The sequence below is a fragment of the Lepidochelys kempii genome, chromosome 9, assembly GCF_965140285.1.
Source record: "Lepidochelys kempii isolate rLepKem1 chromosome 9, rLepKem1.hap1, whole genome shotgun sequence".
In the NCBI taxonomy this organism is placed as follows: domain Eukaryota; kingdom Metazoa; phylum Chordata; order Testudines; family Cheloniidae; genus Lepidochelys; species Lepidochelys kempii.
The window spans coordinates 87,645,064-87,663,755 of record NC_136388.1 but is presented as its reverse complement, the minus strand read 5'-3'; the positions used below and the strand labels follow the sequence as shown (position 1 = coordinate 87,663,755).

Sequence of the window (18,692 nt, the reverse complement as noted above, 5' to 3'; positions counted from 1 at the left end):
ATGGTGAGAGGATTATATGTTACTTTAAATCCAATTTCATATTGCCAACTTCATCTGAGTTTCACTGTAATTAAGAAAATAAAAAAAATAGATCATCACAATTAAGATAAACACTAAAAATATTGTTTCCCTACCTCTAGGACTGTTAAGTGAAGCTTCTGATGCCCTACCACCATCTCCACAGTGACTCTGATCAAATGGAAGGCACTGATCACCTGTCCCTGCCAGCACATCATAGTTCTTTGCCAAATCCTTTGTTTCGCCGAGAGATTTCACTTTGTAGACTTTCCTGGTGTTGGTATCTGACAAGTAAAGGGATTCTGACACTGGGTCCACAGCCAGGTAGTACTTGTGAGCTGGACTTGTGCTAAGACAAAGAAGAGCAAAGTCACAAAATTAATTTGTTCATCTTTCTCCCATCTTTCAGTGGCATAAGCTTTACTTTCATGTGTGTAGTACGTGTCATTACTTTCAGCATTCAAAAACAAATTTACAACTTGCATAAAGCAGTAGGGTGCACCATAGACTATTCCGGATGAGTACAAATATCCACTTCAGATTATTTTGAACCTTATTTAATCATTAAGAAAGACCATGATGTGAAATGTGGTGCATTAATTCATTCCTAGTACATTTTCAGGAGCAAGGCAGAAGGCCAAGTACCATTAATGCAACTAGGCATGATTTAATGCACCATAATTCATGCACTAGATTGCCTTATTTCAATTATGAAACATTATTTTAAAATATTTATATATGCTAATTAAGCGATGAGGCTCAAATTCTAATTGGTGAACTGGGCTGCATCTCATTAGCCAATCAGATTGTTTGTTTCTCTCTGACTGCTTTGTGATCCATGTCAGTTTGGGGAAGAGGATGCCAAGTAGCGCAGACAATGGGCCTAATCCTGCTAAGGTTGCAGGCATCCTACAAACACTGGTCCTGGTCAAAAGAAGTGATCAGTGTGGACAGGCTCTGAAGCCTAGGCAGAGGGTCACTGAAATCAAGGCGACTCAGTGCATGCATGATTAGGACCATCGTTAGCCAACATCTGTAGAAGTTCCAAAACTACCGGAGACACATAATGGATTTATTACCACCAGAAACAGTTTCCTAATGTACTTCTGGGAAACAGACTGACTTATAACACAGCAATGCTCTCTTTGGAGGGAGAACGTAATTTCTGGCCATCAACTATACTAGAATCTTTACAGAGTCACAGAGTTTAAGGCTGGAAGGGACCATCAGATCATAGTCTGATCTCCTGCACATCACAGGTCACAGAACCCCACCTGGTTACCTGTATTGAGACCAATATGCTGTATCAGACTAAAGCAGTAGTTTTCAACCTTTTTTCATTTGTGGACCCCTAAAAAATTTCAAATGGAGGTGTGGACCCCTTTGGAAACCTTAGACATAGTCTGCAGACCTCCAGAGATCTGCAGACCACAGGTTGAAAACCATTGGACTAAAATATTACAGCTCTCAGGAGACTAAACTATTGTGTTCCACAGGCACAGAACAGGAGGGAACAAGGTCCCCACAATGGCAGGGAATTGATTTGTTGACATATACCCAGATGATCTTAGCAAGCAATCCATGTCCCATACTGCAGAGGAAGGCAAAACTCGCCACAAGGTCATGACAATTTGACCTGGGGGAAAATTCCTTCCTGATCCTGAGGATGTACTAAGACCCACCAGTCAAGCAGCTGAGAAAGAGAATTCTCTCTACTGCTTCCAATGTTTCTGGAACATGCCTCAAGGCCAGTTTGTGATTTTCTGTTTCAATACACTGTATTTAAATTTATTAATGAAATGCACTCTTTGTTAAAATATTCAACTGTCATGTAGTTTAAAGAAACAATGTGAAAAAAAACACACCCTTCTTTCAGAAAAAATGTTTTAGTACTATTGTCACAGTGAACACTTGAGATTAATGTAATGGATAAAGGTGAGAGAAAAGATGTGTTACTCTACTTTGTCAGTCTATTTGGTGTATTTGACAATGCTTTGTGTACAACCAGTTTCCTCTGTCTGTGTGGGTCTTTCACACAATGGGGAAGAGAAAAAAACAATATAAAGAAAATGTAATTTAAAATCGCCATGTTTGGCAGGGATTCCAGGGCAAGTGTAGTGCCCGAAAGTACTTTTAATGTCCCCCCGGACTTTTTTTTTGTATACTGATTAGATTTAAAGTTGAGGGAGTCACTTTAAATATGAAACCTTTGACTGACTGAGGGAGATAACTAGGTTTTATTGACCATTTATTAGATGGTCCTACATCACTGGGCAATGTTATAGACCAATGGAAAAGTACGTTATGAACTATATTGGTAATGGGTATGAACATATATATATTCTTTGCTCCATTTCTTCTAGTTTATTAGTCTATTTTGTGCTCTATGTAACTTTGTACATTGCTGCAACTCCTCTGGTAGAGGATCAGTTAGAATATCTTATTTCCACTGGTGAAAGATTATAAAAAGCCCGTGACATAAATTTGATAGTTAGAGTCTGATCCTGCAAGGTCCTTAGAACCCTCAACTCCCACTGACATCCAAAGGAATCGAGTACTCAGCACCTCACAGGATCAGGACATAAACTCGGCTAGTATAACCCTGATCATAAGCTTTTATGAAAAGGAGAAGGCGGCCTGGAGAGAGAGATACTGACAGACTGAATAGAAGGATGTGAGATATGGAGAAAGGAAGGGGTGCTGAGAGAAGGGTTGAGGTGGGGGAAGAAGGATGAGTAAATGCTATTAATTGCTGAATTAAAGTTTGTCATTATTCTGAAGTTAATTAAAATTTTATAAGAAAGGCCATTTCTGGTATTTGCAGCTAAAGTTCAAAAGAGACTCGGTCTGACCAAACAAAAAATTTTCCATAAAATACCAGTATGGAAAAATTTGCTAGTAGAATTCAAGATGTTAAATATATGTACTCTATTCATCCTGTAAAAACCACGAAGTACTAGAGGTCATTATGTACTCTCCTTTTAGATATGTTTTCTGTTATCCATGTGATTAGGTTTAATACACTGGTTATTAGAAACCTCGATGTTATCTATGCTTAAAATCTTAAATGCTAAAATGTTTGAATTTACATATTACTACCAGAGATGGGGCAGAACCAAATACTTCTGATTATATGGGAAGTTTGGAATCATATCCAAACCTGGGACAATTTTTAATTAGCAATGTTAAAAACTGTACCAAGTAAATTAATAAAGCAAAATTAACAGTGATTCATTTCAGAACAAATTATTCCTTTCCCTTAGTTCTTTATCTTTGGCAACTGGTGAAGTGGAGGGAAAATAAACAGCTTTATTACCACATGTTAGATCCCAATTACAGAATGCTGAGAAAACAAATAGGACCATCCTGACCTCACAGAGTCAAAAAACTTTCACCCAAGAATATCAATCTTTTCTAACTCAAATGTTTTCAAGTGAAATAAACAAAATATTTCCAAAAATCGAAGTTACCCAAACCCATGGAATCACACTCCACGTACATGCCATGCACCCCACAGTGTTGTTCCACCTTTTAAAATAAACCCAATCTACATGTAATTTCCCATTGAGGAGAGGAAAGAAGAAAGAAGGAAAGGACGGCATGTGACAGATGCCAGTCACATTGTTTAATGAGCAGGTGCTCAGAGACTATGTACATAAGCACTGTATAAGAATCTGAAAAAATAGAATAGTCTCTATAAAGTGGTCATCAAAAGGAGGCAGCTGAGCACCCCCCAAAAAAAGTATCTCAAGGACAGGACACAAAATCCATCACATGAATATACCCAGCCTCCAACTTACTAGTTTTACCCACACACCCCTCCCCTTCTGCCACCACTTAGATGAAATTGGAACCTGTCTGTATGACAAATTGCCTCTCTCCCCATGTGATATTGCTACAGAGGGGGCCCCCATGGTATAAATAAAATGGGGGAGTTTCTATAAGACAATTTTTGTGTGTAGCCCTAGAGTTTGGAATTCTCTCCCACATCAGGTCTCAAATCGCCCAAATCTTTTAACCTTCAAGGAACGATCTGAAGTTAATCTTTTTTAGCTACTTTTTGAGAGGGAGGACAGTGTTGAGGCTGGAATTCGGAAGCCCTTTCCCCCTTGCATACTTATGCTGTCAGCAGCCAAAATTCTGGTGCTTCTGCTTCCTGAGTTCAAGTTATAAGGAGACATGTACTAAACACAGCAGCTTGGGCATAGGTGGAGGGAGTGATGGCCTTGCCTCCCCTCTGCACCAGTCAGCATTCTGGGCTGGCATCAGGAGGAGAGCATGCTGCAACTGTTAAGGGGCTAGATCAGTATTTTTCAAACTGGGGTCTGCGAGGGTACTCCAGGGGGGTCCGCTGGCCCTGCTGATCAACTCCTCCCCCTCCATCCCAGTGCCTCCTGCATGCTGGGGAACAGCTGTGTCAATTTCTTGGGGGAGGGGGTGGAAAGAGGTGGGGAAGAGGAGGGGCAAGGGTGAAGCGGGAAGAGGTGGAGTGGGGGTGGGGCCGAGTGGGAGGTATAGGGGGTCGACAAAAAATATAAATCAAAATGGGGTTGCTAAAATTTGAGAACTGTTGGGCTAGATTATTGCCTTTCCTTATGAGGGGAGGAGGGATGTGTGGGGAGGAAAGAATGAGCCTTGAAAGGGTGGACCACAATCACACTTATGCAGGGAGGGGCTACAGCTGCAGTCCTTCTGTGAGGGAAGTACAGGGACAACTTTCCTACATACCTTGGATATACAAACCCACCTCAAAATGGGTGAGAAGGAGGCAGGGCCACAGTCCTGCTCTCCCTCTGCATGAATTTGAAGCATCCTGAGGCAGGGTGTAGCATGAGACCTTCCCCAGTGCTTTGGGGAATTCCAGGAGCTCACTCTGTGGTAGTCTGACTCCAAACTGCAGTTTACTCAGACTGTCCCAAAGGGGATAGTTAGTGGTTGCTCCTGCTTGTGCTCTCTAGCAGTCTGGAAGCATTCTGCATTCCTGTGCCCTCCCTCGGAAGAAAGCCTAGTGTCCACCCACACCCGTTCCTAACGTAAATTGGCTGTGGCTTTTAAAGCCACAATAAAGCTGTGTATGGTAAGGACTGTAAACAGACTTTCCATAACCTCATTGCTTGTATTATCTCCAAGTGATGCCCTCCAATTTACCACAAATCACTTCACTTAAGCTAGTCAGAATAATATAGCTTTGCAAATAGGCAATTAATACTTACAATTAATACCTGACAGCACTTCAGTGGGACGTGGGTATTGAGACCAATATGCTGTATCAGACTAAAGCAGTAGTTTTCAACCTTTTTTCATTTGTGGACCCCTAAAAAATTTCAAATGGAGGTGCGGATCCCTTTGGAAACCTTAGACATAGTCTGCAGACCTCCAGAGATCTGCAGACCACAGGTTGAAAACCATTGGACTAAAATGGTTTGACTCGTGACTTAATTTAACTAAGATTTAAGCCTATCCAAAGAAGCTAGTGTATTTTGTTCTAATGCACTGGTATTTAGAAAAATCAGTTCAGAAAGAGAAACAAAAATTAAAACCCCGATTAATGCCATTTTGCTGACAATTGTCATTCCAGAGTGAACAAATTCAATTTTCCTCTTTTCAACTTCATAAAATTTGAAGGACTTTGACAGATTTAATACATAACAAATGGAAACAATCATTAAAACAAACTGTGGAGATGCATGCTATTAGCCAGGAATTGTCACTTTAATATCTTTCTATTAAGCTTTTGTTGTAAAATGCCTGAAAGATGATATCTTTGATAAGGACGGTAGCAAACAAACTATCATATTCAATAATACGATTGTGGCTAAAACCTAACAACAATGATTGTCATGTCAGCCCTTAAAACATACCATTTTAAAATACATTTTCTGGATTTGGTTCCGTCTACTACAGTACTTTCCTTACTATGCCATGCAATCATCAAAGTGGGATGCATCAATCATGGTTTATTTACCTGCTTTTTAAAATAATATATCAGGAGGCTGAAGAGCTTGTTTATAGGGAAAGAATAATCAACCTGATACTCAGCTGCTCTCTGTTCTTTCTAATCTTTCTTAGGTCATTTCTAAGGCCCTTAGAAATTGTCACAGTTCCCTTAGCCACACAGAGGAAGTAAGGGCCACACGTGCTCATTACTCCAATACTCAACCAAGACCCTACCTGTGGTGAGGAGGGCAAGGCCTACTTGTCAAGTATGCCTTGCTGCAAGCAAGTGGATGGCAGGAATGGGAAGAGCCCTTGTCTGCCCTCCCTTCTCCCCCTCAACTACTTGCTGGCTGGTATAGAATACTGGGTGCAGTGGGACTGAGATGCTCCATGAGAAAGAGGGAAGTAACTTGCTTCCTCTGCAGAGCAAAGTAGAATCAGGGGGAAGAGTGTGACTCACCAAGGGCAGGTCTACACTGCAGTAAGAGATGTGACTGCAGCACGTGTAGCCATACCGAGCTAGCTCACACAACAGCAGCAGTGAAGCCATGAGAGGATGGGAGGAGCGTGTACCTGGTGTAAAGTTCAAGCTGCTAGCACGTGCTGCCATCCATGTTGCTGTGGCTTCCCTGCTATCTGAGCTAGCCAGATCAAAGCTAACTCGGGTATCTCTATATGTGCTGCAATCACACTGCTGATTGCAGTGTAGTCATACCCTCAGGGCTGCTCATGGAGCAATTCAGCTATGCACTGCCCCTTACTCAGGGAAGTGTCCACAGTTACAAGCTAGCCATAAGTTAATAAACTACAGACCTCTCTAGTCTTCCTCTAGAGACTTTTATTTATTTTTCCATTTCTAAAATGTACCCATTCCAATTTCCCTAGGCAAGCGTATCTATGATATAATACAAAATTAATATAACAAAAGTTAATAAAATAACCGAGTTACCTTTTACAATAACCTTAGTCACTCTTCAGTCAGAAAGCTTTACACTGTGCCTTGCTGATTAACCTCAGATTGTTTCAGTTTAGTGGGGGAGGTGATCCATGTCAAGTGAACAAATCTATGCTTCTCTAAAGCAAACAAAGCTGAATTTGATTTACATTCATATTTGTTAACCCCACAATGTTTCTGTAAGCCTATATTTAAAAAAATCCTTTGTTTAGGAATATGCCTTGTTGCTTGTTCATGAATGACCCCTTAAATCAGTTGGATGCATGTATAACTGCACCATGATTTACTTACCTATGTCTTGTATCTCTGTTCCTAATATGACAAATCAATCCAGGAGCCATAAGAAAAGCAAAACAACAAACATCAGTATCAATGAACAAACTAAACCAACATAATAATAACCTTTTCCCTACCTCACATAGCCATACAAAAACATAGTTAACTTTGTGTATCCCCTCAATGTAAATTGTAGACCATAAAGACATAAGCAGTTAAATTGTTCAACATCTCATCTCTATTCCACTCATTCTTCCCTCTCAAATTCAGTTGCTTCCTTTCCACCACCCACAGTACACATATCTCCAACCTCATCTTGAGCAATTAACGTGCAACCATACTCTAACCATGCTAGCTGGTTACATGACCACATGTTTTGTTGAGTAATATAGGTTTAGTGTGGCCTCTATACATTACATGGAACACAGTTCTGTGTGTTTCAGTACTGGTGTAAGTAAGGGCTTGATCCCAAAAAGTGCTGAGTGCTCCCACTGACCTCAACACAAGTTGAGGGCACCCAGCACCTTGTAGGATCAAGCCCTAAGTGAGGCAGGCTGCAGCGTGCCAATGGTGAGTGAGAGACATGCTTTATGGTAACGTTTAGGGACGAGAACAATTTTATAGTGTTACCTATAGCAGTGGTTCTCAAAGCTGATCCGCCGCTTGTTCAGGGAAAGCCCTGGCGCGCCAGACGCGTTTGTTTACTTGCCGCGTCCGCAGGTTCGGCTGATCGCGGCTCCCACTGGCTGTGGTTCACCGCTGCAGGCCAATGGGGGCTGCGGGAAGCAGCGCAGGCCAAGGAACGTGCTGGCTGCCCTTCCCACAGTCCCCATTGGCCTGGAGTGGTGAACCGCAGCCAGTGGGAGCCGCAATCGGCCGAACCTGTGGACGCGGCAGGTAAACAAACTTGCCAGGGGCTTTCCCTGAACAAGCGGCGGATCGGCTTTGAGAACCAATGACCTATAGTGTGCCTTAGAGTGAAACTGGGTAAAGTGTCAATTATAGGGGGTTAGCTGTGGCAGGGTAGCTTTTTGGAGGCATAGCAACATCTGGTTTGACAGATACTAGTTTGGAATGCCCATGGCCTGTGCCTGTCTCAAGTTCAGTCCAGCTCTACTTTGCTGTGCTTTCCAAAAGAGATGGGGAACAATTTGGGTACTTCTGAACTTGATCTGTCCATCTACAGTACATGCAGGCAAAGTGGCTATTGCTATCTCTGATCTGATGTACATACTTGCTCCTCAACTCAAATATTCCACCAGGAGTTATTTTGATTTTAAGAAAAAATATTTTAAAATCTTACTCTATTTTGAAAATCTAAATAGGAAAAAATAGGGGAGGCAAGACTTAAGACTATTCAACTTGTAGCTTTCTTGATTAATTATGTGAAACACCCTAACATAGGCAACCCTCCCCACTGCACCCCTGTAAGTGGCCTCTTTAAGGTAACCCCAAGGTTTTCCGGGAAAATTTGATGCTTAGTGAGAAAGTCATGTTTCTAATAAACAGTCACATTTGGTCAATCCCATAGGTCCCTTAAAAACATTTCACCATATTTCTTATAGCCCACATTAAAAGATCTGACCACCAATCAATAAACTCCAAGATTTCCTACCTTAATTCTAAAATGCTAATGGAATTTCCTGAGGGAAAGATGCGTCTGACAAAATTGAAGTCTCCAATATACACACTGCCATCAGGACCAGAAGCCAAGGCAACTGGGGCAAAGAGTTTGCTGCTGAGGGCAAGGCCATTGCAGCTGGAGCAGGACACACTTCTCTGGTGTCCATTACCCATGGCGGTTGAGATGACTGGTGGCTGCTGGGAAATGAACATGTTTTCTCCATTTCCTTTGTGTACGATCCCTAAACATGAGAGAAGAAAAATGAAGGCGACAAAAAAGGGGATATTACTTATTACAAACTAAGTTGTGCTCAATCCTGTTCTGCTTTCACCATGCAGCAAACATATGTAGGGCTTCCATTTTTGTTTTCATTCATTCTACCTTCTGTTCCACATGGAAGGATCATTACCTGCAAAAGCTTGTTAAAATTAGTTTTAAGATTCTCAGAAAATATTTCTGAGCCACACACAATCTGGATATACTCTTACCATGCCAACATTTTTAAGTGTGGGTGCCTAAAGTGGTGTGTCTAAATCTGTATTTTGGTCATCTGAATAAATGGCCTGGTTTTCAGAGATGCCACCATTGACTTCAATTGGAGCTTCAGGTGCTCAGCTTTTCTGAAAATCAGGCCACTTATATTTACTTAAATAACTTATTTTACTCTACTTATTTCTGTTTAAATAACTAAAAGATGCCTATCCAAGGCTGTAGGCAACCTAATACATCACTGACAATACAATTAAATCTAAGCATTATTAAAATGATAGCACACCCTTAACCTTCTCCAAAAAGCCAGTCAAAGAGGTGTCTTGTGTAGCATACCTAGAAAATCACTAAAAATTCAAAGTATTTTAGATTGGGGGGAGAGGGGGGGTTAGATAGAAGTTTCAGAGTCCTGAAGCCCTTGCAGAGAACACCCTGTTAGCTACCCCACGTTTTTTTAAAGGAGGGGGATCCAGCTCAAGCACCCTTATGACTGCGTCTGTAGTAGTATGGCACAGGGAGAAAGGTGGTCCCTCAGACGGGCTGGTCCCGGACCATTAGGGCTTCACAGGTCATAATCAATACCTTGCATTCCACCTGGAGACCAATAGGCAGCCAGGGCAGATCCCAGAACACTGGAGTTACATGTTTCCACGGAGCACTTAGTTGTCAAATTTTATACACAGAGTCTGAAAATGTTGGTATAAGGTCTTAAGAACCTTTGACCCACCAAAACTGAAATAAAATGATCTGGCAGAAAAAAAAGGCAGCAGCTAAAATATTCTGCACCTTATCTTTGAATTTGACAATACAGGAGAAAAGCACATAACACATTCAGTAAAGCATGGCCAGATCTTTCAACCAGTATATTAAAAGGTTCTAAGAACCTTCCCCGATTCTAAACATCTCCACTCTCTGAGATATTTTAAAAACTGGGATCATGATGAGAAGTCAGGATTGGTTAACACTCTAACAAATCAACTATTAATTGAAGTACTATCTGATTTCTTAGGGATTACTATGTAAATATTCATTTTATTCATACATTTTTATTGGGTAGCAGATGAATTTCTTAAACACTTTGAATATTTAATTAAGGGAAATTAATAGCAGGACTGCTCTGTGTTTTTCAGAAAGGGCATCAAACTGCAGTATACAATCACCTTTCAAATTTAAATAAGAGATGCTTGATAATAATGTATAAAAATGTTGGTGACTGCAGCACAACTGTGTTAAAAGTGGAAGAGTAATTCCAGTGAGTGAACTTCTTACCAGTGAGAATGTAATATGCCCTGCCATAAAGAGGAAAACAGCTTTCTAAGATGTCAGTATTTCAGCACTGCATTTCAGGATATATCATTCAAAAATCTTTCCGATTATTAGGTTGGTAATACCAGATCCAGTACTAACATCATTTTCTCAGGTAGACATCATTTTTTTATAACAATATAGCAATACAGCTAACAATTACCCTCAAAATGACATGTTATTACTAGACATAGCAATTTTCAAACTGAAGATAGGTATTCTTTTGATACAGCAATTCCAAAATTCCCTGTTTCTATTAGAAAGCCCAGTAGGCCATCAAATAAGAAGAGTGATTAAAGGAAATAAAACACAAATGAATGTAGTTTCTGACTACATTGGCACAACTGATGGCTTGCCTTCCTATGTGGCATTGCAGTATCAGTATATGATATTGCCCTTTCTGGGTAAAGCTGAAACAAAAAAATGTACATAAACACTTTGTGTTGTAAAAAGAAAAGGAGGACTTGTGGCACCTTAGAGACTAACCAATTTATTTGAGCATAGGCTCACGAAAGCTTATGCTCAAATAAATTGGTTAGTCTCTAAGGTGCTTTTCTTTTTGCGAATACAGACTAACACGGCTGTTACTCTGGAACTTTGTGTTGTGCTATTTTCAGCTTTTGAAAATATAGATCATGTTGAAGACTTCTTTAATTGTTGTTGTTCCAAGAATAGGTTTCACCTGCCTATGCATGACACCACACCATTCAACCTTGCTCCAGCTATTAACCCCAATTTCTCATCAAATTTTAGTTCAAGAATGCATTATTCTTCCGATAGATCTCTTCTACCTCACTCCATAGCCCACCTGAATCTGCTTGCTATGTAAAATGATCCAAGAATCACAACAATGGGCCTGATTCTGAATTGAAGAATACCAGTTTAACACCCATGCAACTCCATTTACTTCAGTGGAGTTACTCCTTATTTATACAGTGCAATTTAGATCAGAATCAAACGCAATGAGTATTATGCATGCATGAAGCCAAAAGGGTGCTAAGCATTCAGGAATTTTGGGGTATATCTCCTCTGCAATTAGAGGTGTGACACACACAAACCTAACTAGCACAAGTACCAACGTCTCTAAAGCAATGGCAGTATGAATGTCAGTGTGCGCTCTGAAGCTCATGCTGCCATGGTTTCACGGCTCTCGGCACTCATGCTGGTTAGATTAAAGCCAGCGCGATTATTCTACACATGCTGCAATCAGACTTCCAATTGCAGCGTCGACATACCTTTAGACATAAACAGGGGAAACCTGCTTGTGCTGGATGGCGGATAAGGGATACATTTGGCTACTCTAGATTGTCCTTAAAGTACGATGGTGGTCCAAATCTAGTGCTCACAGTTCCCCTTGTTTAGAAGTTGTTTTGTGGCTTGCAAATAAGTTTGAAGTGAAAATTCCCCTTGGAAGCCAGTGGGTGGTGCTTTATGCCGATATCAAAGCAGAATCCATTTTTCAAACTTATTTATGAACAACAAGGGTCGGAATACATCTCTGTCCTTGGAGTTTAGGGTTGGTATATAAAAGGAGCTTGGATATATGCAAGTATAATCAATGGAAATTTATGTCTTCTCCCTCCCACCAGTAAAAATCACCGAGCTCACAGGAAATGCTGGCCTTTGTTTGAGGCTAAAAATGTAAAGACAATTTTTTATATGTTTCAGACAAACAATATATAATTAGGGCTCGGGAGAGTTTGTTTTGCTTTTATTCAATTTAAGCATGTACATAACTTTAGACACATGAGTAGTCTTTCTGGCTTCAATCAGTGCTTTGCTAGACCAGAGCCAGAGTTACTGTATCTGTAACTTCAAAGTATAAAGTCCCTTTAAAAGGGACAAAAACTCATTCAACACACTCTCCCATCTGAAGAAAAATCCACTTCAAAGGATACACTGAAAAATATTGGTTATTGGGGTATTCATTTGCATTTGTGAGTTGTCTGGGTATTTCAAAAGGACTTTATGCCTTCAGGAGCTAGCATGTACATGTGTATTTGTTAACTGATTATGACAAATAGTCTGAAGATTCTGCATGTTGGAAAAAATGGCAAAAAACTTTGATGAAAAACATTTCAGAATAGAATCATCAGGAATCCAGAATGATCAAATCTTGTTTTCTGAATCAGAAAAAGAAAACTAGGGGACAATAAACATGGCCTTAGTGTAACTGAGAGGAAAATATGATCAGTTATCTATGTTAATACAACACACTTATTGGCTCAAAAAGAGTATGTGTTTAAAAAGTCAGGGTTTCCAGGGGAGAATGTGGGGAGACAACTGGGAGTGATGGACAGGCTTTTCACTTCAAGGATGCCACAATCAATCATGAAATATCTTTACAGAAAGAAAAGAGGCCCTTACTTCCTAGAATAGTAAGATGCCTTGTATGTCTTATGGTTTGCCTAAAGCAATGTTTGTATCAATAAGATTTAGAGCTGGGAACAGATTCATGAAATGTATTTCTGCATAAAGGTATATATTTTCACTGTTTTTCTGTTATGGAATTTAAACTTGTGCTTGTAAATATCCATATTCTGAATCTCACTAAGTAACACATATGGGGGATTCACTGCATCATGGGGTATGCATCATAGTGTTAGCTTGAGGTACACCTTGAGTTTTGTCCCTCACCCAACTCCTGTTCACACACACAAATCTTTAACTTGAGTTAAGTGGCACTTTAAGTTCAAGCTAGCTAGCCCTTCAGGAGTGGGGTTGGAAGTGGTTTGAACCTCCAGTGCTGCTGATGCTAGAGCTGGTAAAGTAGTGGGGATGCAGCAGCTCCCTTTAAAGCAACTCATCAACTGCTCATCCAATCATGCTGTGTAACTTGAGAGTTGTTTCACAACATGGTTGCTTTGGGAAGATATACTCTGCAATAAAAGACCAGCGGCTGGCCTGTGTCAGCTGAGTCACGCTTATGGGGCTTAGTCTGCAGGGCTATAAAGTAGCAGTGTCGATATTCGGGCTCAGGCTGGAGCCTGGGCTCTGGGACCACGACAGTGGAAGGTCTTAGAGCCTGGGCTTCATCCCAAGCCTGAACAGCTACACTGCTATTTTTAGCCCCACAGCCTGAGCCCCATGAGCCGGAGTCAGCTGACCTGGGCTCTGAGACTTGATGACGTGGGTTTTTTATCACAGTATAGACATACACTTTCATTCAAGCTAGGCCCTTGAGTTAGGCTAGCTTGAGTGGATTAACTCAAATACAGTAACTCAAGCTAACTGTTGCAGCTCTTAAGACCCCGTAGAAGGGTTCTAATGGCAGAAAGTCTGCTGGGGGAGAAGGCTGTAGTGGCAGGATTGCAAATTCCTCTCCATCAGTGGGCCTACCCAGGGCCACGAAAGCCCAAAAGGTGTGTGGCACTAGCTGAAAAGAAGGGATGGCTAGAATGGCTAGTGGATGCCTCATCAGATTGCCTCAGCAAACTCCATTCAACTACAAAAAGCCCCACTATTGCTAATAGGTTCAGGTCATATTAAATTCATGCTATTTTTCTGTCAGTGATAAGCAAAAAAAAAAAGTTAGGCAATTTTTTTAGTTATTTCTGCCACTTGCAATCATGACAAAAACATCAAACTGAAGAATCAACAACTCAGACTTCTAATATGCATACAATATTATTCAGTCAACAGCAGCTCTAATCAACTGAAATATATGTGTATAGCTGATCAAATCAAGTGTTTTTAATGTTAAGGTGAAATGAAAGTTACATAAGGACTATTTGCAGTAAAGTACCATAACTTTTTACATTTTAATTGTGTTCCCAATGCTATTCCTGTAGTTTGGATTAACTGGATTGTGACAGCATTTCAAAAAGAGAAAGTAAATTCCATACCCGTGAAAGGTTCACACTTACATCCCTGCAGAGTGAATGCTTTATTTTAATTAAATACAAAAAGATCTCAATAAATTAATTCCTGAGAAGGCTACTCCACACTTATGCCTTTCATTTCTCTCACACTGACATGGAGCATAAGCTTGAATTTTACAGTGACTGTTTTAGGTTTGAATCACAACTTTACCCTTGTTTAAAATCTGTGTTTTGCATGGCTGAAACCAAAGACCTTTTCTTGACCTTTTGGCTGAGATCAAGTGATATATTATTTATTTTGGAGCTTTTTGCTAATGAACTTAAATATCTAGTTTGTCATCTATTTGTGGGACTATATTTTACTTTGGTAGGCATATGAATTCTACGATTTAATAATTAATTCCCCATATTTGACTAGTATGACCCTAAAGCAGTTTCTCTGACAGTTCACATGCAGGAGCTTTATGGGAATGATCAAGATCAACTGCACTGAAGTCTTTCCTGTGATTTCAGTAGGCTTTGGATCAGACCTTATGCCCTGATTCAGGTATGTACTTAAGCCTATGCCCTAACTTTACACATATAAGTAGGCCCATTGACTTCACTGGCACTAGTTGTGCTTAAAGTTAAACATGTGCTTACATACATTCCTGGATCAGTGCCTTTGTAAAGAAAGGACAAAGGTGAGAACAATTGCCTCTAGTTTAAGTCTCGATCTTGCCTAGCTCTGTGCAGATGTGTAAGGTGGGAGGGAAGGCAGAAGAAGCTTCCCATCCCCACTTAAAATCTAGGTACAAGGGTTAGTCACCCAGAATTCTTGCAGTCACAAAGCACAAGGATTGCTTGAGGTTAGTGCTAACAGGCAGAAGAGGTTAGCACAGGCTGCATCCTTTCAAAGGACGTAAAAGGCTTGTTGGGACTACGCAGCCCAGCATTTGCAGAAACTGTGTCTCATGAACAGTATCTGTGGGAGCGACCAATGGACAGTTCATCCTTATGTGCCCTGTGCTCTAGGAAGTGGCTGAAAAGCCACAATTTAACCTCAAATGTTTACTACTCATAATTGTGTATTGTATAATGTCTCATAAATATTTTAGTGTCTGTGTGATGAATTAGAAGGGGCGGCATTACAGTAAATGCTAAGGTCAGACATTCATATAAACTGGAGCTATAAAAGAAAGTATTCCCAAGAACTCAGTTTTGAAACTAAACTTTTTAAGTGGCAAACTGGCACTAGGATGTGGACTATGGGGCTCACAGCTGGGGGGCTGGACTGACTGAGGTCAGATTTCTCTTTGTGTTAAATGTCAACACCTGGCATTTAAAAAAAGTCAATCTATACAAACCAGTAAGGTGGGTATGAAAGAACCACTACTTAAAATGTCAAACTATTTCAAATCAAAACCTTGATAATTTACAAACTAAACCTGACCTTTTTCATTTGGAATATTTACACTACAGTTGTACATTTGACATCAGAATTTATGAAATCCTGACAGCTTTACATCTGTGCATAAATCTGGGTTACAGTTATTTGCAGTTGGAAACAGATTTTAGTGGACAGATTCTTAGCTGGAAAATTGGCAGAGCTCTACTGAAGCTAGTGCTAAGCTGATTTGCACCAGCTGAGACAGTGATCCTAGGTTTTTCTCTCCCAAGGAATGTAACATGTCCATTTATTTGCAAATTCATATTCATTCTCAATACTGTAACTCACTGTAACTGTATTAATTTGATAATTTAAATCCACTAAGAATAGTTCCTAATTATAGCTGATTGGGTGGAAACCATAAAATAATAGGTATGAGAAAACAGATTAAAGTCTCACTGTCTGAGGGAATAAATCAGGAGGGCAAAATAAATGAGGAGATTCTTTGCTTTTGTGTGTGTGTGTGTGCGTGTGCGCGCTTGTGAAAGGTGCTAGACTGCTGATCGGGAGAGTAAAGTATTTTATTAATCCACAGCTTGGATACCGAGTGAGCAGCAGTTCAAGCTTGCACACTGTCCTGGCCAGATGAGTCTATACCGAATGGAAGCACCACTTCCAGAAAACCAGTTTTTAGCTCAATTTCTATGCATATTTGATCCTTAGTTCCACTGGTGAGACTGCCAATAATTATGCTAATTAAAGCCAGCTATAGCGGTGAGTTTGTGGCATAGATACTTGTCCACTGAGAAGACAACACACCATCAATTCTTTTCACACAGACCAGCAAACAGGAGCAACATTCAATCCCTACTATCTTAGATTGGATTCAAAACAACAACCTAGAGGTATAAAGTTCTATATCCTATATTAGTATTCTCTTATCCAGCCTAATGAAAAAAATACATTTACATGATTTTTATTTATGCCTGATAGCTAAGACACACACAAAAATATTTTCAGCGGGTGGATAAATGTGCAGTTCCCAAAAAAGAAAGTTGCACACTCCAAGAATAAAACATTAATGAAATGTTTAATGAAAAATTAAACATCTAAATTCTTCATCACCATCTTGAAAATATATTCCTGTCCAACATATCTGATTGATAACTGAAGGACTTACCACTCTGTGGATTCAATATATGGTGTTTGTTTATGGACCAACCCCCCAGATTCGAAGCATCCATCTCAAAAGCCTGCAGGATAGCTGTCCTTTTCTCCCACAGAATAAAATCATGGCAGGTTTCGTATTCATATCCTACTGACACTGCAAACAAATGATGAGATGTTAGACTGTTTTTCTTTCATGTATTATATATTTTTTCCATACCAGTTTTTATATCTACCTGTCAGTAATGAGGTTCCTATGCTGGCTCCTGCATTTGATTTTGATTTTTATTGTTTGAGGCTACAAAAAAAGTCTGAGAGATTATCAATTCCTTTGATAGTCATGGTTACCTTAGTTTCAAAGTAAAGTTTCTTCTAAGTCTATCCCTATAGTATCAATTATGTACTGGCTTTTGCATGTGTGTATCTTTTTTTCCCCAGTGAAATTTGTCCAACTTGCTCAATAGCATCTCCCTTAACTAAATGAACTATTGCTAAATTAAAAGAGTCCTGTTTTGTTCAAGGAGGGAGGGTGGAGATTCAATTCCACTTGACTCATCTTTTTCCTTTGATACATGTAAGAATGTTGGCAGTGATTTGTCACCAATTACCCCCTCTTTCTAGAACTCCAGTGAACCTTAGGTGCTCCACTTCAAACCTGAGGTCTTGTGTCATAATTGTAGCAAGTGATATGTTGGCTTGTTTGTAAGGAAAACGTTTTATCGGAACATAACAGACTTTTCCCACTACTCTCTGGAGCTTCTCATCAGTTTATCAAAAAGAAGCCTCTGCTTTTGCTACTAAACTTTCTGACTCCTGAATTCATATTCCCTTGCCTCCTGTTAACGTCACTGCATGTTCAAAGCTTTACAGGCATCAGCTCATTACGCTATGGACCCAGCAGCTGCCTTGTCCATCCTTTGCAATTTAAAGAGGCCCCAGCAGCTAAAACAACACTGCTGTTATACTACTGCTCATTCTGAATCTACAGATTTGGCCACAGCACTGATTATTTCTCCCCAAACTGCCTCTGCCATTCTGTTACTGGGATTATTCATCAAGTGTCAATATCAGAACAAGTGCTTTTCTAGGTGTTAATGTAAGAAGGAAGAGAAAAGAGAAGATTTTAGTATGAAGCAACTTTGCTGACAATTTATCACCTAAATTATAGGGTCTTTTCTTCAGTCACACACTTCACAAGTTCAGCCCAGGTCAGGCATACATACTGTCCACAACGCTAAGGAATAGTCCAGAGTTGCAGACACCCTCTGGGGCAGATTCTCAACTGGTGTAAACTGCTATAGTTCCATTGAACTCAGTGGGAGTTTAACTCACTTTAATGGAGCTATGGCAGTTTATACCAGCTGAAGATCTGCTCCTGGATGTCTATAATGGAGCACATGCTAGGATCATGGGTGACAATGTAATACTTCTACTACTATTCTCTGCCCACATCTGAAATTCTGGATTGCCAAATGTTCCTAAAGCTCATTATCTGCTCAGTCACAACTTCATTGTCTTCTTCTCTTTGGCCCTTCTGGCTAGTAGCATTTGGATACCCCCTTTTATACGCTAACTTTATATATCTAAGAATGAGCCACATGCTTTAACTCTGTTTTATTTCCATTGTTAAAAAATCTTTTAGAACCAGTTTTTCCAGAGAGAGGAGTACTATTATATATTTTTTCTAACCCTTCGATTTTAAGAAGAAACTCTGTTGTTATAATTTCTGCT

General features: G+C 40.0%; 1 protein-coding gene across 11 annotated transcripts in view; it reads right to left on the bottom strand.

The window, feature by feature from the left end:
- The window catches only part of TENM1 (teneurin transmembrane protein 1), a 1,397,628-nt gene that overhangs the window by 95,015 nt on the left and 1,283,921 nt on the right, over positions 1–18,692 (bottom strand). For all 11 annotated transcript variants that reach the window (XM_073361279.2, XM_073361281.2, XM_073361264.2 and 8 more), the window contains 4 exons: positions 16,975–17,118; positions 8,802–9,051; positions 7,202–7,222; positions 135–367 (listed from right to left, as the gene is read on the bottom strand). In XM_073361279.2, the coding sequence (XP_073217380.1) occupies positions 135–367; positions 7,202–7,222; positions 8,802–9,051; positions 16,975–17,118 (648 nt within the window). The remainder of the gene's footprint in view (positions 1–134; positions 368–7,201; positions 7,223–8,801; positions 9,052–16,974; positions 17,119–18,692) is intronic.